At 38.0% G+C, this 26457-nt stretch overlaps 1 protein-coding gene across 5 annotated transcripts in view; it reads right to left on the bottom strand.

Moving 5' to 3' along the window:
• Positions 1-1992: 1992 nt before the first annotated feature.
• Positions 1993-26457, bottom strand: part of FAM149A (family with sequence similarity 149 member A) — a 46947-nt gene continuing 22482 nt past the window's right edge. For 2 of the 5 annotated variants that reach the window (XM_019667235.1, XM_019667239.1), the window contains exons 2-14: positions 24654-24770; positions 24231-24363; positions 21255-21397; positions 20147-20272; positions 19284-19454; positions 18542-18732; positions 17552-17706; positions 14202-14305; positions 13485-13694; positions 6536-6656; positions 5194-5322; positions 5030-5108; positions 1993-2821 (exon numbers count right to left, since the gene is read on the bottom strand). In XM_019667235.1, coding sequence (XP_019522780.1) covers positions 2748-2821; positions 5030-5108; positions 5194-5322; positions 6536-6656; positions 13485-13694; positions 14202-14305; positions 17552-17706; positions 18542-18732; positions 19284-19454; positions 20147-20272; positions 21255-21397; positions 24231-24363; positions 24654-24770 — 1753 coding nt within the window. In that variant the 3' untranslated portion in view covers positions 1993-2747. The other 3 variants (XM_019667238.1, XM_019667236.1, XM_019667237.1) reach the window with 3 other exon arrangements.

Genomic DNA, 26457 nt, shown 5'->3' with positions numbered 1-26457 from the left:
GCAACATCCTCCACAACTAGACTGAAGAACAAAACGACAGCAACTTGTCTGTTCCCCTTCCCCCAATTCCCCAGCACTGTTCCCATCCCCCCAATTCCTCAATAAAAATCTTTTAGAAAAAAATGTAATACCCAAATGATTTATGACATTATGAAAATGCACTTCTTAACTGGTATGGTAATTACATTCTAAATCAGAATAATGTCAATATGGATACTTCCTTTTATGTTAAATTTATAAAATCTAGCAATTTTTCTATGGTAATTTACATGTATTTATATTATTTTTAAATTCCTTATTTGGTTTTGGATAAGTTAATAGGCATTTTAATTAATGTAATCACTAACCTTAGTTAAAAAATTGGTCTCAGGAGTAATTCAGTTTGCCTTTTTCAATTTTTAACAGAGAAATTCTAAGATAAGACTCATTTATCAAAGATTATTAGGAAGACACTGCCCTAAATTTTATATAATCATTTATAAAAGCACCATCCTTTATATATCATTATTTACTAACCTCTAACTCTCATTTAACCTATAGTGAAATATTATCTTTAATATAGGTCTTTCTAACATCAGTGGCAGAGCCAAGTCTTTATGCTATCTCTAAAATAGTATTGGGTTGTTGAAAAAGTCATGACGCATTTTTGCAACAAAAAACAGAAAAAATACGTCATGACTTTTCTGACACTCAATACTTTATCTTTCAATTAAAAATGTTTAGGAGATATGAATCAAGATTACTGTACTTGGTTCTATTTTTTAAACTATTTTTAATCAATATATATAAATAATAGTTTCTCTTTTTGCAAAACTCCAAAGCCAAATAAAATAAAGCTACCCTAAAATCTATTCATTGGGATCCATGAAAAACATAATTCATCTTGGATACTCTACCTTAATGCTAGTATAGGATGCATATCAATCCTTTTCCCTTCTAAGAATTCTGGGCTGATTAAGGGAAGGAGTTGGATGGTCACTGGAAATTGATCTAAAATAGCCTGAATGGTTTTGAAAGAGCAGGGTGGATAGAAATGGCACATTTAGCAGTAATTATGGACCAGAGAGCACCTCACCGGAGGCCCTTAGGAACAGGGGCTCCAGATAGCTCACATGTCTAGAAATTCCTCGCGTTTGACAACTGCAAAATTAAAACTGATAATTTCTCTTGAAAGTTTCTATAGCTAATGTTTAAGGATAGTTAGAAAATTCTTTGTGTGAGTAAGTAAACAATTTGGACTATTCCTTAGTGTTACGGATCTGTGGCCATCCAAAAGAGCTATAGATACAGTGATCATTCTCATGTCTACTCCCTACCATGTTCCATTACTACAGAAAATGAAGTAGAGAATGTAAAGGAGAAAATGCCAATTGGGGGCTCTTGGGTCATTTTTGTTTTGTCACTCTGTGATAACGGACAACACTAATTCTAGTCCCAACACATTAATTTTTCAGACTTCTATAGGCAACAACCCTCTCTTCTCACAACCAGAAATATGTCTAAAAGTGACATTATACATTTATATGATTATGAATATGTAGCTTGACTTTAGATTAAAAAAATTAGACTGATAAAATATAATTATCTGACAGCAAAGAAGAAATGATGGCCATTTGAGATCTGAGAATGTCAAAATGATGAGTCTAAGGATTTAAATCACTATAAAGGAGAACAGTGAGGAAGGGCAGGAAAAGAAATGTGACCCTAAGCCCTTGCCTCCGATTGACCATTTCTCCTTCGCATTCTCTATTCCATTTTCTAAATTCATGTCAGAGAGGGGTCCATGCTCTGAAGAAAAATAAAGCAGGGCAAGAGAACAGAGAGAGGAGGGAGCTGTGGCTTTAGCAGAAGGATCAGGGAAGACTTGATTGCACAGGTGACATTTGAGCAAAGATCAGAAGATCGGGTTGTGGTGAAATAAGGAAGATGCTGCTGCAAAGCCTTCCCTCCAATGGATGAGCGCTTTAATTGTAAACAATAAAGATGAAACCATAAGCAATATTATTTTAATTATGTTTAGATTCATAATTAAAATCAATCCACTGATTTTAAAAATCAATTAAATTTGGGGTACTTCTAAATAGACTGCCTGAATATGAACATGAAAAATTATAAAACAAAATTGGCATGGGATACTTAGCCGCTGATATTCCTCAAAGGGGTTCATCACTAAAGTACTTTTTGTAAAAAAAAAAAAAGGCATAAGAAAGTCAGCACAATGATTAGAATAATGTGAGTCTTAGTCAAAGGGGCATAGCGTACCAAAGATGACTTTGCTATTTTCTAAAGAAGGGAATAATATCTATTAGTGACCAGGGTTTTAAGGGTTTAATTATAGAATGAGACAAAAAAAAGTCAAAACATAAAGTTACAAAATGGCATACTCCGAGATAACATACTTTCACATATTAAGTAGTGAGTGAATACATACACTAATTATATGTATGTCTGTGTATAATTGATAGAAGGGTGTGTTATCAGCACAGATTCTTCTGAGCAAAGCCTAAAGAATCCTGATTAGAATGCTTCCAATAAAGAAGAAAGTTGGTGAGTTTGACTTGTTATTCTCTTGACAAAGCAAAGTGTTCAAAATCATTTGTTTGCATTTCTCTCAGATAGTCTAACACCTCAGACTGTCAGACAAACAGATACATAACATAATACTTGTTCTTCCATTTTTCAAGTGATAAATGATGTGCTGGGGCCTTGAATGCTCTGACAAGTGCTGTAGCTCTGGTGACGTACTATCAAGATGCCACTTGGAATCTCTTCCTTAAAGTCAAAGTTGTCCTCTGGAAAGATTTAGGTGGATATTGTGAACCTGAAACACCAACCAAAAAACTAATTCTTATTAAAATGTTAAAAATTCCAGCTCTCAAAAGGATTGTTTTGCATATTCCATGCAGAAGCTATTTTAAAAAAGAAAAAACATGATTTTTAGGTCAGTTTTAAACAAACCAGAAAATAGTCATATGCGAAAATTGCCATTTGGGGTGCTGAGAAGAAGGAAGGTGCTCCTCTCCTAGCACCCCTGGGTGCTGACCACGCATCCTTCCAGAGCTGGTGGGTTTGCAGGAAACTTCTCCCCAGAGGTGGATCCCTAAGGCCCAGGAAGTTGAATAGGGGGCGCTGGCAGCACTGCTACTTCACAGGGGCAGATGCAAAGTCAGCTGCCTTCCCACGTGGGGACACCCCCTCAGCTTCTCTCTTCTTTTTTTGCTGCCACAGAACCAATGTTGATAAGTTAGTAGCTCCTGGTGCTTTTGACTTAGAAGCAAAGGTAAGAAAGAGGCCACGTGCCTACTTGTCAGAAAACATAAATAAATAAACCCTTAGAAGTAGAGGATGTACCCTCAGTCATTTCTACAGAAATGAAAAAGGCTTCTGACTATCAATAATAGTAGCTGTCACACAGTTTTTGAGAAGAGACTACACTGACTTAGTATTTGGTGAAAAGTTAAGAGGGCAGATTTCAAACAAATGCAGAGTCCAGTTCCATCTCCTAACCTCTCCTCCTATGTGTCCAACAAACTAGTCGACATCTCCACTTTGCACGCAGGCTGCCATCCACATCTCCAAAATTGAATTCATCAAAATTACCTGAGTTCCCTTTTGTAGCACCATCCACAGAATTATGTTTATCAGCCTCCACTCCTTTCTCTCTCACCACAGGATGTCCATCCTGATTCCGCGGCTCATGCCTCCTTCAGGATGCCTCTCTACCCCTTTACCCACCTGCATATTCAGCCAGGTGGCCCTGTTCATCCCCGCTCATAGCCCTTTCCTTCTTCCCCACTAAACTGAATGTTCTTTGAGGCACAGACCAATATGTCTTTCATGTCTGAATCTCAGCCTGTGCACAGAACTTAGCATACAGTGAACACTTAGTCCAGTGTTATTTACTAATAAACTAACCCGGATGTCTACTTTCCCCTTGACCATCTAACCTTACATTAAGAGCAATACCTGATAATGTAGCATGGCTGCCTTTTAGAGAAAGAGCTGTTGTCACTGACCAAGACAACTAACAGTGCAAGGGGAAAAAAAAGCAAAAATAAAAAGCAACCAAAAGGTACAGCAGCCTAGAGCTATAATATTAAACATAGGAGAAAAATCTCAAAGGGCTAAAGAATCTTTGACATCCCTCTGTTACAGAACTATAGACGGGCTGATGTAAACAGTGACAAACCTGGGTTGTCCCAACACTTAAGATATGCTAAATTTAAAATTATAATATATGAAGTATTTTGCTTTAAACAGCAAATAATCCTTTACATTTCAGATGATCTGTAATACAAATGTTCATAATTTTTGAGCCAACAATATCTGTCTGGCATCTAGCTAGGTCCTCTCGATACATTTTCCTAATAATTATTTTATCCACCTAGCCTGTTATAAAAGAAGAAAACTGACACCCAGAGAGGTTGAGGCACCCTGGAGATCGCTCAGCTGGTAGGTGCTAGAGCCAGGATGGAAAAAGCATTTGATGCCAGAGTGGCACACCTCACGACAGTGCTGTGTTGCCTCCTTAAACGCAAATGTTGATAGGAGTTTCGAAAATGAAAACATCATTCACTTGAATTCAGACTACAAACTTTATCCTTCAAAGAGTATACTTATCTGTAAAACGCTATATTATAAAATAGCTAGAGTATATGTATTAATTTTATGAAGCATTTTTATAGCTAGATCTTCAAGGAGAATCTAAGATTAGGGTTTAATTTAGAAGAAAAGCATAGAAACTCTACAACAGAGAGAGACACTAATTTCTCCTAAGACTCAGAAGGCATCATTTTCCTTTTTTAAGAGGGAGAGGCCCTAAGTTAATTAAGGAGATTTGGGCTTTTTTTCCCCTTTACAAACAACAGCAGCTTAGTGCTTACCTTTGCAGTTTTGCCCTTTATAGAGATTTGTTATTCCCTCTCACGTGGCCCAAACAGCCTTATCAAGGTAGCAAAATCTTCAATTTCTCTTTCCAAAAGTTGACTTCACACATTACATCATTTATTTATATATGGAGAACACTGACCTGTCAGAAAACCTTGACCCGTCCAGGTGTGACCAGCAAACTCCATCAGTGTCAATGAACCTTTTTGAGTAATGTCTGACTGTTAGAAGACAAATAAAATGAGGGATGAATTTTATTGCTTCAAATATTTTTAAAAAACAAAGCTTATTTAACATAGAACCTACCTGAAACGTATGGGTTGTGCTGGGCCTTGAAAACTGTTCCATGGTCAGAGATCTTTCTCGAAGAGGTGATCGTTCTATGCTATCAGGTATTGCACTTAACACACAGTTTTGTGCATGTCTTCCTCTGTACTAAATGAAAGAATATTCTGTTTTTTTAAAAAATGCAACCCTTAAAAAGACAACAAAATCTATATATGCTTCATTCACTCATTTAGCCATTCATTTACTTGCTTATTTGAAAACCTATTTATATATTGCTAAGAACAAGGTCTATTAAGCATAAATATAAAAACATATTTCAATTGTATAATTGCATTATTTAACCTAATAAAATGGCAGTGTCCTAATAGGTAAATATGGATTGAAAAACCTTACCCACATAAAATTCTTATTATTAAATCTAATAGAAATGTAATCCTGCATTTGTGAAGCATCAGATTTTTTTTAAGGTGGTATTTGCCTTCTTTTGTGATTTCACTCTAAGCTACACTATTCTAAGTAACATTAAACATTAAAGCTTTGCCACTCTTGCCTTCTAAGAGTGAGTTCTAGTGCTATGCTCAAGGAGGCACAGGGAATGCAAGAGAAAACATTGCCTCAGTCGTTTTTCTCTCTCTAGGCCTTTATGTTCCCAGAACTGGAGGCCTTCTGTGTTTTATGAAATAGACACAAGTTACTTGTATCAGAGTGAAGTGATCAGTCATTATAAAATCTGGTGATGGATACTACCAACAACATACCTTTCCCAGACCTTTTGCAATTGTATGGCTGAGTTGATCTTGGGTGAAGAAGCTATTGCCTCTACATTGCAATAAACATAGTAAAATTAGTTGTAAAAATGAGGGCTGATAAAAATGGCAGGGGTATTTTATTTGAGTTCTTAATTTATGCCAGGCATTATATAACATCTATAAATTCATATAATCCTTATAACAATTCTTTGAGGTAAGCATCATTATTGCCCTTTTTTAGAAGGCAAAAATTGAGGCTCATGGAGATTTATTTGAACCAAATCACACAGAGAGTTTGTGTGCAGGACTGACACACAGATCCTCCTGACCTCACATTTATGCTATGTTCTCCACTACACATCCTGACAACCAGAGAGTTTCTTGACACCTACACTTTCTAATTTAGTTCGAGCCATTTTTTTTCCACTAAATAATGAATTAACCCTCCCATGCCCTGTAAATTCTCACAAGCCATTTACTTTCAGGAAGCAGGTTATAAAGACATTTTATGTTAATGGTTTCACTTTGAAGTGCCAAGATTATATTTTGTTTGTTTGTTTTCCAGTAGACCATCTAAACAGTGCACTTAAATACGATGAAATCTATCTTACAGACACAGGGTGAGATGCAGGAGCTGCCACATTCTGCTCAGCAATCTCTGAGCCTATTGGAGGTAACCTGCTCCTTGAGATCTGGACTGGTGGGGAGGACATGTGGTCTGTGCCAGTTTGCCTGTAAATACAATAACACGTAACTCAGCACCCAGGTGCACAGACGAAGAGATCAGACCTTACCACAAAGCTCCTCACCTGAGCTGTTAATCATGGTTTGCCTTCCAAAAAGAAATTATCTAAATTTCAGGAAGACCAATGTGGAAAGGGGACTGCCCACCAGCTCCAGTCACCTTCTCCTTGTGTAGCAATGACCGTCAACATGTATTTACTGAGTGCTTAGCTATGCTAGCCACTGTGCAAAACACGCAGTAATTGAAGGTCTAGTTCCTCCCTGGAAGGAGCTTACAAATGATTGGAAACACATGAAGTAATTAGAGCACAATGCAATGCAGTTTATATAATAAAGTGCTGTAGTGTATGGTTCTGAAAATAAGTACTGTAGAAATTTAGGGAACAGAGTGATCAATACAGGACAAAATTAGTTATAAACGTGCAGGGTCTACATGAGGAAAACTACAAAACTTCATGTAAGGTCATAAAAAAGACAGGTAAAATATGTTCTTTAATGGGAAAACTAAGTATCATGAAAATGTCAGCCATTCCTACCTTTTTAATAGATTTAATGCTAGTAAGTCCAATGTAACACTTTTTAAAATTTGACAACCATGTTGTAAAGTTTATTTCTCAGGATGGGTGAATAAATTTTAATAAAAGAAGAGAATGATAATAGGAGAAGTTCCCTACCAGATGTTAACACTGAAAAATTAAATTGTCTGGTTCATGCAGATAATAGAGGTGAATATTCTAGAAACAGATTCTAATTCATTTATTCAATAATAAAGTTATGAAAGTTAAAATAACATCATTTTTTACTTCTCAAGTTTTAAAATACACATACTATCCAAAATTTTGTGGCTGAAGGAAAATATAGTCTTGTGTATTGCCAGTGGGACTATAAATTGGTAGAACCATTCTGCAAAGAACTTTGGAAAAATATTTCAAGAGCCTTAAAAACATTCATAACTTTTGACATGATAGCTTTAGTTCTAGGACTGTATCACCAGGAAACAATTTAAAGACATCCTTATTAAGCTTTATACAAAATGATATTCATTGCACATTATAATAGTGAAAATATAAAAGTCTCAGTAATAAATACTTAATAAATTATCACATACCCACATTATTATATTTTAATCATTAAAATAATGTTTTAAAAGTATCTAATAAGGGCCAGCCAAGTGGCGTGTTGGTTAAGAGCTGGCTTGGGACGCCAGCTCTGAGCAGCAGGGCCCTAGTTCGGATTCCACATGAAGGCCAGTGACACTGCGCCCTCTACAGCTAAGATGGTGAACAACAGCTCGACCTGGAGCTGGGCTGCTGTGAGTCACCAGCGATGGTGTAAACTGCAGCCCCTGCTGCAGTGGGCTGCTGTAAGCTACCGAAAGTGGCCAGCAGCCAGCGTGAGCGGCCGGCAGCCGGTGTGAGCTGCCAAGAGCCTCCGTGTGCGGCTGTCCAGAGGCCAGCAACTGATCTGCCTCAGCCGGGAAGAGCGCAATGATAATACCAACATGGGCCAGTGAAGCGACGTCCTCCACAACTAGACTGAAGAACAAAAGGACAGCAACTTGTCTGTTCCCCTTCCCTGATTCCCCAATGCTGTTTTCCTCCCCCAATTCCCCAATAAAATCTTTAAAAAAAAAAAAAAAAAGAGTGCAAGCTCTGAGCAACAGAGTCGCTGGTTCGATAAAAAAAAATAAAAAATAAAAAAGTATCTAATAATATGGAAAATATGAATAATGTTAAGTTAAAACAGTACATGAAAAAGTGCTACATTTTACAATAGTAAAATACTATTAGTATCAGAAAAAAGATAATGGAAAGACAAGAAAAGAAGAAATATAATCATAGACAAAATTGGTAGTAAATTCACCAACAGTTGTCATTTTTATATTTCTATGTGTTGGGCATACAGATGATCTTTGATTTCTACTCATATTTTTGGCATTGTCCTAATGTTCCACAGTGAACTTATAGTACTTTGATAATAGGAAAAATATTATTTCAATAAAAGTGAAAGAACGTGAACAAAATCATGGAAGTAAAAATATGCGTAGCTGGTATGTCTGTAGGTCATAGAGAAGACAAGGCCGACCAGAATCAAGGTGGGTGAAGGGAAGTAATGAAAAATAGGTATGCATAATAAAAAATGGTGCTATTGCCCCTAAGGGGCAAACATTGGTTATTGGTGGGACAAAAAAACTCAAAACAACAATAACAACAAAACAAAACAAAACAAAAACCACTTACTCTTTTTATGCATAAATCACAGATATATATATATTTTTAAAAAGTACGTAGACTGAACAAACAAAAAACAGTACATAGACTGGCATGAATTTTTCATGGGTTGGGGAGAAGTTAGGAAAGATAGTCTAAAAGGGCAATAATGAAAAAAAAAAAAAAAAGGAAAACATGCATCTACAGATAGGGAGAGTCCAGAAAGAGAATGTGCAGTTGGGGGTGTCTCAATAGGAAATAGAAAATATTTTAATAATGAAGCCCAGGTAGGCTGGGAGAAAGAGGGAAGAACCAGTAATGTACTATTGACATGGGCACTGGGCGAAGACGCGGTCCTAGGCAACCACCGTGAAAATGGAGGAGGGAGTGAGATCTTGAAAGAGTTAACAGGGCAGACCCAAATAAAGCTGAAAATTCCAGTTCCAAAGCATGACAGAAACACTGACCTGTCAAAAACCTGAAAGTGTGTTCCAGTCAAGATGGCATTGTAGGTAAATGCTGTGCTTACCTTCTCTCATGACCATATCAAAATTACTACTAAACTACAAAAAAGCCATTATTGAGAATCGCCTAAAATCTTGCTGAACCAAAGCCCTACAAATAAGGGCATGTAGAGGAAGTCACCTCGAGGCTTGTAGGAGGGGAAAAGACACAGAACGGGCTGGTCCCACACCCACGTAGGACCAATAAAAATCAGGAGCGATATCTCGACTGTGGAGGTTCCCCCCTACCCAGAGGAGGGAGGGGTCCCTGGCCCACACTAGTCCAGGGTTCTAGTGCCAAAGAAGGAAGTCCCCATAATTTCTGGTCATGAAAACCAGTGGAGATTGTGACAGAGTAAGAGAGAGGAACGCTGGAGTCCCAGCCGCTCCTCTTAAAGGGACTGCACAAGGACTTACTCTGAGCTCCAGTGCTGGGGCAGCAGCTGGAAAGGTGGCAGGGACACATGGTGGGGAACTGAGTTGTCTGGCTCTGGATGGGGACTGGAGGGGCAGCTTTCTCTTGGATGGAGGAACTGGTGGAGGCCACTGTTTCTTTTTTGTTTCATTGTTCCTCCCTCCTCCTAACGTGCAAACTGAGTCTCTGCCTTTCATTCGCCATACCCTGGTGATTTGAGACCCCACCCAACCAACTTTCGGACGCACCCAAGACACTTCCAGTGGCTTTTTCATACAAACTACCTGCCTTAGCTCATGATGCAGACTTTCCTAGGCTCCCTCAAAGGTTCTTGGAACCCAGACAAGCAGCATCTGGTTTCAGCATGTCCTGAAGTTCTGGTGAGCAGCCCTAAGCCCAGCACTAGTGACAGCCAGCCTTGGTTCGAAGCTTGGCCTCTTGAGGCACTTCCAAGCATGGCACCAGTGTCAACCATCTGTGGATTTCTTTATGGATCCTGCTGGGTGGCCCTGGGTGGCGCATGGACTGCAGCTGAACTTGACCTGAAGTGGATCTTTTCCAAAGCAGTCCTGGGTCTGATGCACCCAGTGGCCAGCTTTAGAATGAGCTGAAGCATCACCCAGCCACTTCTAAAAATGACACACCCAAGGGGTGGATTGGGCAGGCCACCAGAGCTCTGCTGAAGCAGATTCTGCTCTGTAGGGTCAGGCCCTGCACTACAACTCCTCCACTGTAGTCACGGCCAGTCCTCACAACCAGTGAGCCCAAGGGTCAATCCTTCCCATTGACATGCCAACAGCAACCCACACAAGGAACACACCTGGAATGCACCACTGAGCCCCACAGCACACCTACTACATAAGGCCACTCTACTAAGACTGGAAGACATAGCAGCCCTACCTAATACACCAAAACAAACACAGAGAGGCAGTCAAAATGGGGAGACAAAGACACATGTCCCAAATAAAAGAACAGAAAAATAACTAAACAAAATGGAGATAAGCAATCTACCAGATACAAAGTTCCAAACACTGGTTATAAGGATGCTCTGTGATCTCAGGGAGAACTTCAACAAAGAGATAGAAAACATAAAAATGGAGATTGAAAACATAAAAGAACCAGTCAGAAATAAAGAATACAATAATGGAAATGAAGACTACATGGAATCAACAGTAGATTAGATAAAGCAGAGGATCAAACCAGTGATGTAGAAGATAAGGTAGCAGAAAAACACCCAATCAGAACAGCAAAGAGAAAAAAGAATCCAAAAAATTGAAGACAGTTTAAAGGGCCTCTGGGACAACATCAAGCATGCCAATATTCACATCATAGGGATACCAGAAGAGAGAGAGCAAGGAATTGAAAACCTATTTGAAGACATAATGACAGAAAACTTCCCTAACTGGCAAAGGAAGTAGATATACAAGCCCAGGGAGCACAGAGAGTCCCAAACAAGATGAACCTAGAGAGGCCAACACCAACACACATCATAACTAAAATGCCAAAGATTAAAGACAAAGAGAGACTCTTAAAAGCAGCAAGAGAAAAACAGTTAGTTACCTACAAGGGAGCCCCCATAAAACTGTCAGCTGATTTCTCAACAGAAACTTTGCAGGCCAGAAGGGATTGGCAGGAAATATTCAAAGTGATGCAAAGCAAGGACCTACAACCAAGATTACTATATCCAGCAAAGTTATCATTTATTGGGTTGTCATAAAAGTCATGACGTATTTTTTCTGTTTTTCGTTGCAAAAATGCGTCATGACTTTTCCAACAACCCAATAGAATCGTGGGACAGATAAAGAGTTTTCCAGACAAGAAAAAGCTAAAGGAGTTCATCACCACCAAACCAGTACTACAAGAAATCTTAGAGGAACTTAACTTTAAGATGAAAAAAAAATAAAAAATATGAATAATAAAACGTCAATAACTACATACCTATCAATAATTACTTTCAATGGAAATAGATTAAATGCTCCAATCCAAAGATAGGGGGGCTGAATGGATAAGAAAAAAATACCCTTACACATGCTGCCTACAAAAGATGCATTTCAGATCAAAAAGCACACACAAACTGAAAGTAAAGAGATGAAAAAGATATTTCATGAAAATGGAAACAAACAAACAAAAAGCTGGAGTACTAATGCTTATATCAGACAAAATAGACTTTAAAACAAAGACTATAACAAGAGACAAAGAAGGACCTCGTAATCCCACTTCTGTATTTATCTGAACAAACCCAAAATGCTACTTTGAGGGTACTTTCTTATCCATATGATCATTGCAGCATTATTTACATAAACCAAGATATGAAAGCAATCTGGGTGCCCCTGAATGTATGAACAGATAAAGAAAAGGTGGTATGGGTATGTATGTATGTATGTATGTATATATATATATATATATACACACACACACAATGGAATATTACTCAGCCATAAAAAGGATTAAATCTTTCCATCTGTGACAACATTGGTGTACCTAGAGGGTACTGTGCTGAGTGTAATAAGTCAAACAGTGAAAGAAAAATGTCTTATGATTTCACTTATAAGTGGAATCTAAAGAACATAATAAACAAACAAACAAAACAGAAACAAACTCATAGGTACAGAGAACCTTTTGATGGTTGCCAGATGGGAGGGGGGTTGGAAGTGGGAGAAAAAGGGAAGGGATTAAGTACAAATTGACTGTTACACAGTAGTCATGGGGATGTAGGGAATAGCATAAGGAATATAGTCAATAATATTGTAATAACTATGTATGGTGTCAGATGGGTACTAGATCTATTGGGATGATAGATGGGAGGGGTTTGAGGGACAGGGTGAAAAGGTGAAGAGATTAAGAAATACAAATTGGTAGTTACAAAGTAGTCATGGGGATATAATCAATAATATGGTAATAACTGTATAGTGCCAGCTGGTACTAATCAGGGGGATCACTTCCTAAATTACATAAATATTTAACCACTATGCTATACACTTGAAACTAATATAAAATAATATTGAATGTCAACTGTAATTGAAAAATTTTAAAAGGGGGTAAGGAAAGATCATAAATATTGTGATAGCGTGGTACAGTGTCAGATGGTTGCTGGACTTATCATGGTGATCACTTCTTTAGCATAGGGAATATAATCAATAATGTGGTAGTAATTCTGTATAGTGCCAGGTGAGTACTGTTGAATAACTATACTGTACACCTGAAACTAATACAATATTGTATGTTAACTATATTTTAATAGCAATCTTTAAAAAAAAAAAAAGCTGAAAGTGATGCTACTTAATGCATCTTGAAAAAGTCCAATTATTGGTTAGGCGTTGGCAGTTGCTCATGCCTCCCAGCCCTACAAGGGGACCAAAGCACAGCCTCTTTAATCACTTCCTCCCATGCTGATGGTCCAGGCCGTGGTCTCCAAAGCTAGACAGCACCGTGGGCCTGCTTATAAGTTACTTAGCTGTGGTACAACTAAATTATACAGCTAAGTATACTACTGGAACAGAATTCATGTTAAATTTTCAAATGTTAAATATTCAATTCATGTTAAATATTCAAAGTAATGAACGACTTAGAAAAGCGTCCACATAAATTCGATAGAGGATGATTTGTCTGGAATAATCCCTAAGCTCTAAGTGACAAGCATCTCTGCCCTCTGTGACCTTTGGTTTACTGTGAGAAAAAAAAGACTTACAGTTTTGTTCCCCTAAGAACTTCATCACCGTACACAGTGGGGGTTTTCATTCTCTGTGAGTTTGCAGTAAGAGAAGGCAGCCTCTTATGGGCCGGTGTTTTCTTTGCAGGAGTCTGTAGTCCTCGAGTATCTGAAACTCGTTCCAGACGGTGCCGGGACATAGAAAGAGCACTGGCGCCTACACCCAATGATTTGTCCTCTTGTTCATTCCTGGCGGGGGGGTTGGGTGGGGGGTTGGAATCAAGCTAATTACTCAGACATAAGCAGTGTGACAACAGGAGACATATATAATTGCCCATTACTACACACTGTTTATAACAGCGCCTGGCTCATAGAAGATATTCTTAACAATGTGTTGAGTGAATGGACAGATTATCATTTCCAATTCAAGTTCAACTTCAACAAAGTATCATCAACAGGGAAAAAAAGATCTAAGTTCCCATTGTTGGTGATCAAACAGTATAGCCCGAAAGATTAAGACTTCACAGCTGCATTCCCTTTTTCTTATTTGCCCCAAGCTAAGAGTAATCCTTTTGAGTTTGATATTAGAATAGTGTTATTATTCTTTCACGTGGGCTGTACCCTGCCCGGGACATGCTCAGGCACACAGGCAGCAGAGAATGGAATGTGATTTTCATTCTCTCAGGTCCTCTGTAGTGTTCTGCGCTCTCGTGTCTGGCACAGGGAGGAGGCTGGGTGATTATTTCTTATACGTACTGTGTTCTATCTGCAAAATAGGTTGGTCTCTGCTGAAGTGGTTTTGCTTGAATTATCATCACACCATTCAAATCACTATAAAAATGGTTGGAGAAGCGATGAATCTGAGAAAAGTAAACACGATAAAAATTAAAAAGCATCCAGTGCTATTGCAATTACTGATGCCTGTCAGAAATCGGCAAGAAAATGGCACACGCGAGCTGGCTAACTTGAGAAAATTTTAATAAAGGTATTATATTTTATAAAGAAGTGGGGGGAGACATGAATGTGAACAGCTTGATTCCACGAAGCTGTAACAGTGACTCATGGCCACACCCAGGCCCCGGAGCAGTGAGAAGGAAGTGAGGGAAAGGTTCCTGGAATTTGGAGAGGGTAGCTGCGAGGAAAAATGCCACCAGTGTGGCAGACAGGCCAGGAGACAAGCAAAGCCAGGCCTCACTATCCCAACAGCTGCAGGGCAAGGGAGCCCTCTAAGGCAGCCTCCAGGGCACACTCCAGTTAAGAAGGTACAGGATCTGGAGAAGCAAAACAAGGCTGTCAGCTCCTAACTGGTCTGCTTGCCTTGGACCTGTTCTCGTTTCCTGTCCTTCACAGCGTGTCCCATTCACTTCCCAGGAGAAGCATGACAGCCTGGGAAAAAAACCCAAGCACCAGATCCCAAAGGCTTACATTTGAACCTCAATTCTAAGGGCTTCCTGGATGGTGATCTTGAAAAGATTACTTTGGAGTTTTAATTCCTAATTGTTTAACGACACCTACTTCATAGAGTTGTGATGAGAGCTACATTGGATAACATTAGTGAAAGCATGAAATAAGGGTTAAATAATCAGTTCTCTATTTGGCCCCTTAATATGTCCAACTAGGATTTTAAATAATATTTAGATCTAGGGCAAACAGGATATCTGAAAGTAGAGTTCTATTCTAGTTCAAACATAGATGTAGCTGCCACAATCACATTTTCCTCATGTCAAATATATAAAAAAGAAATGTTAGAGGAATAAATTAAGACCTATTGTAATTACCATTAGGATTCTTTGGCTATTTCAAATAGGTACTATTGGTATTTAATTTTTACTTTTAACTTTTACTTTAACTTCATTTTCTTTTAGCATTTATCCAAATGAAACCTCAAAATAGATGTAAAAAATTCTTTTAAAAGCTATAAAAACAAAATATCTGTAAAAAAACTCCTTAGACCTTAAAATTTTCGTATTTCTCAAGTTTATGTATTTTGCCTGACATTTAAAGGTTCTTTTCGGGCCGGCCGAGTGGCTCAGTTGGTTAAGAGCTCGCTCAAGAGTTTGAGCTCTGAGCAACAGCAGTTTGAATCCCGGCCCGAGGTGAGCTGCCAACAGGTGGTAGGATGGCTCAGCTAAAAAAAAAAAAAAAAAAAAAAAAGTACACACTATATTAAAGGTTCTTTTCTATGTCATTATATACTGTTTATTTTTACACAATTCATATTGCATATATTAATGTACAAAGTGAGAAATACTGTTGAACTAGTCAGAGCAGTGTCAAGAGACCAGAAAAATACAATAAGCCCGCAGTGATTCCAAAAGTTTCTTGTGAACAGCAAAAGCAAAGAAGGCTTATTATAAAGCCTTTATACTACAGAATGAAACAATCCTATTAGATAGTTCTGTTTTAAACCACTGCTCCCTGAACCACATGCCCTTTTGAGGCCTATGTCCTTTCAACTTTACAAACTAGTGTTCAGTTTATTTGCTCCCATGCTGGGTGCGTATTTGTGCCTCTGTCTTGAATGTCCTCCCTTTTCTTTTTCAGCTTAACAAATCTTGTCTATTATTTAGGATTTAGTTAAGGTCTTACTTTGTAAAGTGTATGCTATTTTCCCTCTAAACCCCACAGCATTTATGAGCTAAAGGACACTTAATTAGATAAATTATAATACAATATAATATAATTAATTTGCATGATTATAGTAACAAAAACCAACACTATCGAGTGCCTATGCTAAGCCACACATGCCTTATCTCCTTTAATTCTTATAGCTTCCTACCTCATAGAACCCACAGATAATAAAACTGAGGTTTTCAGAAAAAGAGACTGATTCAAGATCAAAAAGCTAATAAATTATGATGCCAGGCTCCAAACTTGCAGTCTATACCCAAAGCTCAAACTCACATCCACTCTACTGTTTACTAGATTATCTCATTTTGTGTGTGTGTACGTGTGTGTGTGGTATTGTTTGGCATGGCTGGACTCCCTCCAACTAAATTGTATGTACCTCAAGACCAGGAATCCTCTCTTACCCTTCTCTGCTCCCTCATACAAGATGGGCTGTGCAAAACCTAAAGTCCAGACTCCTAAGCACTACTGAACAAGCTTGTCCTTTCCAGCCTCAGCTTCCACCAAATCGTTGAATAAGGACACAATGCAAGAAAAATTTACTGTTAGTTGCCACGTTCTGTGTTAGAAGCTCTCACATATTCACATGGTTTTATCCTTATAATAATCCCTTGGACAACATATTATTATCCTCATTCTATAGACAAGGAAACTAAAGTTTAGAAAAGTTAAACAGCATGTCCAAATAATTCCCCTTAGAGGCCTCTTGATTCCAAATGCCCTGGTCTTACCACAATGCCTCTGCTGGTCCCGATATCCCATCCTCTAACCCTCACTCCAAACACTGTTTACCCAACACACCCCGTCTTTTATTCCTTCATGCCTTTGCTTGGCCTGAAATGACCCGCATAGACTTTCTACCCATGAAAGTCCTCCTCACTTCTTCATGTTTCTGCTCAAATTTCACCTCCAACCTAAAAGATCAAGCCTCCAGCTCCAGTCAGGATAAATCACTCTCTCCTTTATTCTCCTATGAAGCATTTTTTGCACATCACTCACAGAATGTATGGCATCCGACTTGTTTTATATTTTTTGTTTTATTAGGTCAGGGACTACGCTTTGTTTATCTACATATTTCTTCCAAACAGCTATTAGAGTTCCCTTAATACAAAGTCAGTAAACGTTGAATGAACCCAATGTATAATCATTGATTAATTTATTACTTTGGTTGGAGGAGAGGAGAATGTTTATAACCTGCAAATTGGCTAGAAATATTGGGGGAAAGCATTTTTTCTCTTCAAAAATATGGAAATAGCTCTACAGCTCAAAGCAGGTAGAAAGTCTCAAATCTGAGTGTCCCCACTCTATTAAACAATATGGTGATTCTATCAAACTCCAGGAAATAGTGATATTTTAAATTTCAGTCTTATTCGCAAACAGACCCAAATATCTTGATAATAAAATGTAATAGAATGGTAGTCTTGACAAACTGAGGCCAGAGATATAAAAACTGAAGGAAACTAGTGAAAAGTATCTACCTGAGCTGAATTAAGATGAGAGGTAATGGATATACTTCGAGTTTCAGAACTTCTGGATGGAGGGACACTTGATACATCAGTATTAATACGGGAAATGAGTAGATGTGGAGATTTGGTCTCAGTTACTTTCAACTTTTCTTTCTGTTTTTTTCTTCCTGTGTCAACAGAAAAATCAATAATATTACGAAACATATTCCCTAATACATGTACTTAAAATTCACTGTTCAAAGAGAAAATTTGTTCTTAAATAATCATAAGCCTGTTATGGCCACTGAACCTTGCCACAGAGAGCAGAGACTCCACAGAGCAATTGGCTTATATGATACTTTTCCACATGCACATAACAAAATGCCTATCATTTCAGTGGTGGGTAGGAAAAGAGACATTATACACTGGAGCAAGAAAGATTCTCGGTATTTTATAACATCCCAACTAATCTCTTTGGTTGGAGAAACAATAATATTTAAAGTAACATGATTATTATTATTACTCTATTGTACAAATTGACTACATAACACCAGTCATTAATGTCCACCAGTAAGATTTTTATGATTCATTTCTGCTACATTTCAAGTAGTTTAGAAACATTTTATAAGGTTAAATGAAGTGATTATTAAATTAGCTATGTTTACATTTTATTTTACAAATAATATCATAAAGAATTAGAAACCAATATTCCACTAGTAGAGATTAGTTAGGTAAGTTTGTTGTTTTTTTTTAACATAATACAATAAAAAAAAGTGACTTCTAGCTACCTTCTTATGTATTTCTGTGTTTTTTTTCCCAGAGTGCACATATATTATTTTTTATTACTCTAAAAGAACCATATCCTTTTTGAAAAGTACAATTCACTTGTGAATTAAAGCAGAAAACCCACTTCCCTCTCACCCCAACTGTGTTCTAGGTACGGCCAGGCTGGGGAGGGGGCACAAAGTTGAGAAACTGGGGTCTTTTTTCTTTTCATTAAGCCATGGTCTATAAATTAAGTACCTGTGAGTGTAATTTCCCAGTTTTTTCTAATCAGCTCTTTCACTATTTCTACCACATTTGTCCAGACGTAATCAAACACTTCTGCAGTCACGGCATCTTTGATGCAGTCGTGAGGGGAAACGGGAGGAAGTCCATGTTTACGCCATGTCCTACGACGGCGAGCTGATTTTTGTTCAACATGTACATCGTCACTAAGGACAAAACCCATTCTAATTACTTAAAGTGTCAATGGTTAAAGTTAAAATAATGTTATCCATCTATCTAACATGCATGCATATATGCACATTATACATAGATAAATAAATATAACATTCTTTTTTAAATAGCACATTGTTATTTTTAATGTGTCAATGTTCAATCACAAGGCAGATTTTTGTTTTACAATATTGCAGAGACTGGGCCTTCCCTTTTGCCCTTCCGGGCAGCTAGGTATAGGATACCAAGAGCCTCCCAGCATCAAGGCCACTAATAGCTTTGTCCACTTTCACCAGCACGCTGAACACAATTCTTGTTTTCTATCTGTGCCATATGGTCAAAAAGAAAGGGAAGCACTGCTCTAGCATATACACTTCCTGGTAGGAATCTAAAAACTTTTTGCAGCACATTACTTTCCAAAGAATGGAAAATCTTTTGAACAAGTGAAAAATACACAAAACACTAAACGAGCATGTAGTCACAATAAATGCCAAACAAATTAATATTCTTATACTATTAAGTCAAGCTCAAATAAAATTCTACTTACGCTTCTTTTCTGTCAAAAGCGAAATATTCTTCAATCTTTCCATCCACATCATAGACTTCTTCTTGCAGGGATGAACATGCTGGTAGGTTAGCCGCCCCTGTGCAGTCAGAGCCTGGCAGGGCAGGGGCTGCAAGTGCTGCTGGGAGGATTTGAGAGCCAGAGATGCACAATCTATGGGAAAAGCAGATTCTCCATGTGTTGTAGAACATCAGGAATACAATGTTTGCATTGGGTCTTCAAATTATCCATAAAGCACAGGATTCCAAATTTAAAAAATCACTAAATATTACATTCAACAAATGTCACACCCTTAACAGAAACATATTTAACACAGGCACCATTTAAAAAATCTAAGGGCTTCTAAAAGTCTAAATTATTCTACGCATCTGTATCCTCTTTGCTGTAATGAAAAGGTGTCATGCACAGTCCCAAATATGTGTGACTGGCATAGAGGAATTTATTAAAGTATGATAGCAAGCAAAAGAAAAAATGATAGCGTTTTATTTCTTCTGTTGCTACTGCTTTGGGGCTTAGAATCCATCACAGTGAGGCAGGTTTTGATTTTGCATCTAGCCCACCTTTCAGAGAGCCTTTGAAACAAAAGCTGAAAAGTTAACTCCCTTGATATCTGTATTATACACACATCATCAGCAGCAGCAGAAACAGCAGCAGCAGCAGAAGCAGTAGCATCAATTTAGAATCAGAAGCATCTAGTGAAAAAAAAAATACTCTGTACCTACCCATTCACTGAAATCTAAACTTCCAAAGTGATGGAGCCAAGGCTCACGGCTGAGACAGACATGAAAAAGTATAACTAAAATACAATTAAAAATACGTTTTGAAGGCAACTTATAGGAACATACTCTCTAACATTGCCATTGGGCTCACAGGTATCCGAGAAGGGTTCCTGGGCTGCACAACGAGGCTCACTGCCCTGGAAGTGGCAGACTCCTTCATCAGTTGGCAGGATGAGCTGTCTTCCCAATACTCTGCAAGGTTAAAAAAAAGAAAAGAAAGAAACCACTAATTTTTTTTTATTGGAAAAGGGAAAAATGCTTTGCAATACTAAAAGTCGAATAAAATAATATTGCGAAGGAGCATCTATGAAGCAATCAGATACTTATTGGTACATGAGAAGCATCATGGCATCACAGAAAGAGCACAGGCTTTGAAGGAGCAGGCCAGGCTGTTGCCACTGACTAGGAGACTTGAGACAAAGTTCTCAGCTCTCTAGGCCACTGATTTTCCTTTGTTGAATTGTATAAGCAAGATAGAGTAATAATAGTCACCTTGTAGGACTGAGGAGTGACTTAGATACAATGTATATCAGATCTGAACATCTAGGGTAATGCTGGGCACACAGAAGTTCTCTATAAATGTTAACTAATATCACATAATGAATGAAAACATACAAATATATAGACTTGCTTTATGTTCCTTGCGATCTTTCTTTTTCCAATCTCCCCTCCTTCATTTTTATCATAGCTACATAAGACAAAAGGGACCGGAGCCAGTCTGAGCTCCTGACATTTCGGTAAGTGCGCCAGGCCTAGCACGTCAGCATTCACAATTTATATCTCGTTGGCATATTATACTCTGAAAGGCAGGGGGCTTCTGAAGGATTCAAAAGAAAATAAAAACTCACTTAGTGAAGATTTTTTTGAAAAGGTACCTAGTCGAGGTAACAAGAAGATTCACTGCCAACTGCATGAGTGTTCTCATTTCTTTTCCCCAGAAAATGAGCTAGGTTTGCTTCTCACAAATTAAAATGCCCTTGAGTATTGGAATGTCTCAATACTTCCTCAGAAACCATTTTCAAAGGATGCAATTTCTCAGTAAAGGGAATATGTTCTCGATAGATGTTTTAACTGGGCAAGTGCTTTTTGTCAAAATGCGCTAATTGTATTCAACAATCAGGAGTAGGCAGGTCCAAAAACCACTCCAGAGAATTACCATGAACAAAGTCCCTACCTCAGGTGGATGGATCTTCTTGACCACTCACTGCATTCAGCCAGTAGGTTCTGGGTCTGAGGGCTCACTTTCCCTTCAAATAACATTTCCTCGACCTCCCAGAATAACTGCTGTACTTTCTGCGCATTGGTTTTGTCAAACTCCTAAAACGGAAATGCACATTGATTTTACAAGACTAAAAGTTGTAGAAATATCAGCTTCATAATCAATGATGCTTACAAATTTAAAGCACCCATAACATAGGAGCGAGTGTGACATGATAAAAAGAAACTGGACTTTGAGGTCAGACACATCAGTGCCCCAATTTTTAACCTTCTGATAAATTACATCCCACTCGGAGCCCTAGTTTCTTCAACTGTTAAGTAGAGTTCATTTCTACCACACAGGTTGAGACTTATTTGAGATTTTACATACATATTGACATAGACATTGATACAGATACTCAGACATACACACACTTATATTTCTATACGCGTGCACACACGTTCTTCCTATAGTTCTTCATGTAAGTGTGACATACCTAAGAACATCTGCAAAATACAAACTTTTTTTTCTGATGATAATACCACTAAAAAGGAAAATTACTCTTTCAGAAAGGGCCATTCACATTCCATTAATCAACGAAAAATAAATCCTGCTATCCTAAGAAACAGAGTTATTAGGTGGAGGCCAGAGTATTCATTTTTCCTGCCCAACCTTAAGCAGTTCATGCACTGTGGCTGCAGTGAACTGCGGGTGAGAAAACCTTTCAGCCTTTCTGCATGTTGTGGATTGTTGGGAAGTGGCAATCCTATAGCACTCAGAACCAATGAGGAGGCCATAAACCTTACCACAGCTGGGAAAACCAACACGATGCAGGCAGCCTCCAGTGCCAAAGCCCTAGTTACATTTTCTTCCAGGGGTGTGTGAACCCTAAACCTAATCCACAACTCAGAGCAACAAAGTGCATATGGAGTCTGCCATACCTGATCCAAATGATCAATTCAGGTTGATTTTTCATAGAATGCTACTCAGTGTTTTCTGGGTTATTTCTTCCCTTCAATTGATAATAAACTAGAGTCTCATGTTGCAGGGGAGTTATCTCTTTCAAATGCAAATAAGGAGAAAACCAATAATATTTGTCTCCTAGGAGGGGATTGGGTAGCTGTGGCCCAGAAGAGGGCTTACTTTCAAATTGTCTCTTTTGCATTTTGTTACTTTTGCAAATATTACCCATCAAAAAGTAAATAAAAGTATTTAAATTAAAAGCAGTTGTAGGTTCTGGAGTAATTTAAATTCTGTAAACCGAAATCATAAGAATCTCTATGGATAATGACATGAAACCGTGAACTAAAGGAATCTCAGCATTTGGATAATATGAAGCAATGGCTCTCAGCCTTCTTGCCATTGGTATACTTGTGACAAAAGCATGTGAATCGGGGTGGCAGGGGATTGGTGTGAGGTGGGCGCTGTTTATCAGCAGTGAAAGAATCATGTCTTGTGTGAATAAGTCCTGAGTGATTCAGAGCTGAAGTCTTCCCGTCTCCCCTCCTAAGCCCTCCTCCTTCCCAGCATTTAAAAGCACAGCTGTAAACCCAGAGGATGGGGAGCCCAGCCAGGTGTGCAGTGACTCGCGGAAAACTGCTTTTAAACAGAGCAAAGACTCAGCCGAGAAAGAAAGAAGAAAGAAAGAGAGAGAGAGAGAGAGAGGGAGAGAGGAAGAAAGAGAGAGAGGGAGGGAGGGAGGGAGGAAGGAAGAAGGAAGGAAGGAAGGAAAGGAAGGAAGGAAGGAAGGAAGGAAGGAAGGAAGAAAAAAAGAAAGAAAGAAAAAAGAGCAGAGAAGAGAAAGGAAGGTTTCCATTTGCGACAATGTGGCTGGACCTAGAAGGTATTATGCTAAGTGAAATAAGTCAGACACAGAAAGACGGAAACCTATAATCTCATTTATATGTGGAATCTAAAGAACAAAATCAAAAATCAAAACAGAAACAGGCTCATAGATACAGAGAACAAACAGATGGTTGCCAGATGAGAAGGGTTTGGGGGGCTGGGTGAGAAAGGTGAAGGGATTAAGAAGTACAAATTGGTAGTTACGCAATAGTCATGGGGATGTGAAGTAATGCATAGCGAATATAGTCAGTAATATGGTAATAACTATGCATAGTGACAGGTGGGTACTAGACTAATCAGGGGGATCACTTCCTAAATTATATAAATGTCTAACCACTATGCTGTGCCCCTGAAACTAATATAAAATAATACTGAATGTCAACTGTAACTTAAAAATTAAAAAAAAGACAGCAAAGAAAAACAACACAAGAAAAGAGCAGGACTAAGAACATCCAAGGTGCAACAGTGAAGGAACTTTCCAAGACACAAGGCTTCACAAACAGCTGCGTCCAGGAGTAGCGGGGGACTTGAGGGACCAAGGAGGCAGGAGACTGTGCAACTGGCAGTATGTCCAACAAAAGCCTGAGCTGCAGACGAAAAGCTCACCCAGCTAAGAACCCCACTCCCAAAAAGAACAAAAATAGGGCTAACGTTAACAGTTTCTGCTAGGGTTAGAAAGTGAAAGCAAAACCCCTGACTTAGAAATTCTCTAATCATGGTGATATTTTTTGTTTTATAGTTTTTACTTCTCCCAAATTTTCCTCTTATTTGAGTTCCTACTTGTCAGAGTCTATCCTGATTTTACAGCTATACATATCCTATAAAGAATCATACATAACACTCCGAGGGGGCGGGTTACGGAGGGAGAAAAAACAAAACTATCCATAGCTAAGACTCTGAGTTATGAGATTATGAATGACTTTTATTTTTCCTTATATGGTCTGTATTTTTAAGTTTTTGTGTGTGACATGGAAATGCTTATATATGTATGTGTGTCGTAAGTAATGCTTTTAAAATTGGTAAAGAGATTTTGTTTTTTTAAATAAGAAAGCAGCTCTACATTATAAATTGTAATCATGGGGTTATCCGAACTATTCTGAGACGTACATCATCTCTCCAAGAGTAAACGGAGCTCCTCTCAGTAGATAAACCGGTGGTGGAACTACGCATCCCTGATGAGGAGTTGTGGGCTTCTGTGGGCGTGAGGCTTTCACCGGAAGAAAATGATGACACGGATTCACTGCAGAAACAAAGGACGGTGACATAAACAACATTCCTAGAGGAAAGGTTGTACTGATATGTAGCTTTACTTCTCTGAGCCCCTACCCTTTTCTTTCTTTAAATTCATTTGTTAATTTCACAATACACCGATTTAAAAATATTTATTCCGTGTACTCACCATGCTAAAAATAAAACTGCTTTTTTTTTACTTTTGAAATCCATGGTCAATTGCTGTTTTGGGTTCCCCTATATTCTTTATGGGTATGTTTTGATTTTGCAGTCAGAAGCATTTAACAGGCTAATTCTTACCAGGTATGCGTATATTTATCAATGGCTTTCTGCACATTTCTTGTAAAACGTGTAGGTAATGGGTCTTTGCTTTTCACAGCAAAATTGTGTTTCCCAGATCCTTCTGACAGTCCTCTTCTGAAAAATAAAATATGAATATATGTCTAATGTTATAATTTTATCCATTAAGGCTTTTAAATTTTCTTTCGTATACAGTTATCACCTTCTTCCCATCCTGTCTCCCTAAACATGTATGTGTGCCATGCACACACAGACAGGAACACACCATATATCCTCAAGAAACTGAGGCCTAGGACTTTACCATTTATTTTCCTAGAATCAAGGTTGACCTTAACCTACATGCACCTTTACGTAAACTGAAAAAAAAGCAAACAACTTTTGCAACTTAGCCAGGCTGGTAAAAGTTAAGCCTGACTCTAAGACATGACTTGGTAAGTAAAAAATAAAACGTGACCTGGATTTCAGGTCCCATCTGTCCCTTGAACAGGTGCCCTTTGCTTGCAAAAGCCAGCCAGCCTCCTAGGAAAACATCAATTATTTCATGTGTTCTTTTGAATCACCAAGCACATAAATAAATCAATGCCTGAGACACTGAAACAATAACTCACTTTAGTTTGGCATTTTTGTTTGGTGCATAGCCTGATTTGTAGAGTTTTAAAGTATTAAAATGAATGTAAAACTAAAACAAATCTCTAAATTTTAAATAAGTATTAAACCTGGCTAGTGTAGTACAGTTAGTGTTGTTAATCATTAAAATACCCTTCCAATGAACCTCTTAAAACATTTACTTCCCTCTAGTCAAAGTACCTTCCCAACGTTTAACAGTAAACAACTTCTATTCTTCTATAAAAGTCATATTTTCTTGGACAAATGTTATATCTTATATTAATTTAAGATACAGTAGTGATTTGGGAAAAAAGTCAATTTTCAATATTTCTAACAGGAACACCACTCTAGCATTCATTAAAATAAAACTTTGCATTCAGTTTCAATTAAAATGGTATCTAATTTTCAACATTTGCATTTCTGAATGTAAATGGAGTTTAAAAAATTTTTAATATAAGACAATAAATTCTGCCTTTAGTTATGTACTTACAGGTACTCTTCAGCAAAGGGAATTAAAAATAAATTACTATAAACAGAGGTTAGCAAGAACCTCTGACTTCCAAAAATGTCCTGTACAAGGCAGAACAGAATTATGATTTTTTTCCTCTCCTATAGCTCATATGTCTTAAGTACAACCAAGCAATCCTGAGGATAAAGGTGTTAAAGAAAGGGTACCACAGAAAGAATACAGGACAAGCTTTCATGCTAATAAGCTGCTTTATCTTTAGCCCTGTTCAGTTGTTTTAAAACCATCAACTATCATTTACATGTGGCTCAAAAACTCTTCAGGTAAACATAAAAACACTTCAGACATAAAACAGGTAACCAACAAAAAAATGACACCAAACAGATCTGCTCTGAACAGTAAAAAATATATACTGGTATATGAGTTAACTGCCTTATTATTGGGGAATAATTTTAAACCTCAGGGTGGTGATTCAAATAAGATATCACATAAAATGTTGTTCCTTCATAACATCTCTATATAATGATAATGGTGGGTTCAAATCGTGCTCTGCCACTGACAGGCTGTATGTACCCTTTGAGCAAGTGGCTGTACACCCTACCACTTCTCCTCCCCTGGACTCAATATGCACATCTGTAAAACATCAACAATACTGTCAACTCTTTTGTACAGTTATTGTGAGACAAATTATGATAAAGGGCGTGCAGTGTCTACATATTCCGTGCTAGATAC

The sequence above is a fragment of the Hipposideros armiger genome, unplaced genomic scaffold (assembly GCF_001890085.2).
Source record: "Hipposideros armiger isolate ML-2016 unplaced genomic scaffold, ASM189008v1 scaffold_488, whole genome shotgun sequence".
Taxonomy (NCBI): Eukaryota; Metazoa; Chordata; class Mammalia; order Chiroptera; family Hipposideridae; genus Hipposideros; species Hipposideros armiger.
The sequence above is the reverse complement of the archived record's forward strand: the minus strand, read 5'-3'. Positions and strand labels throughout refer to the sequence as shown.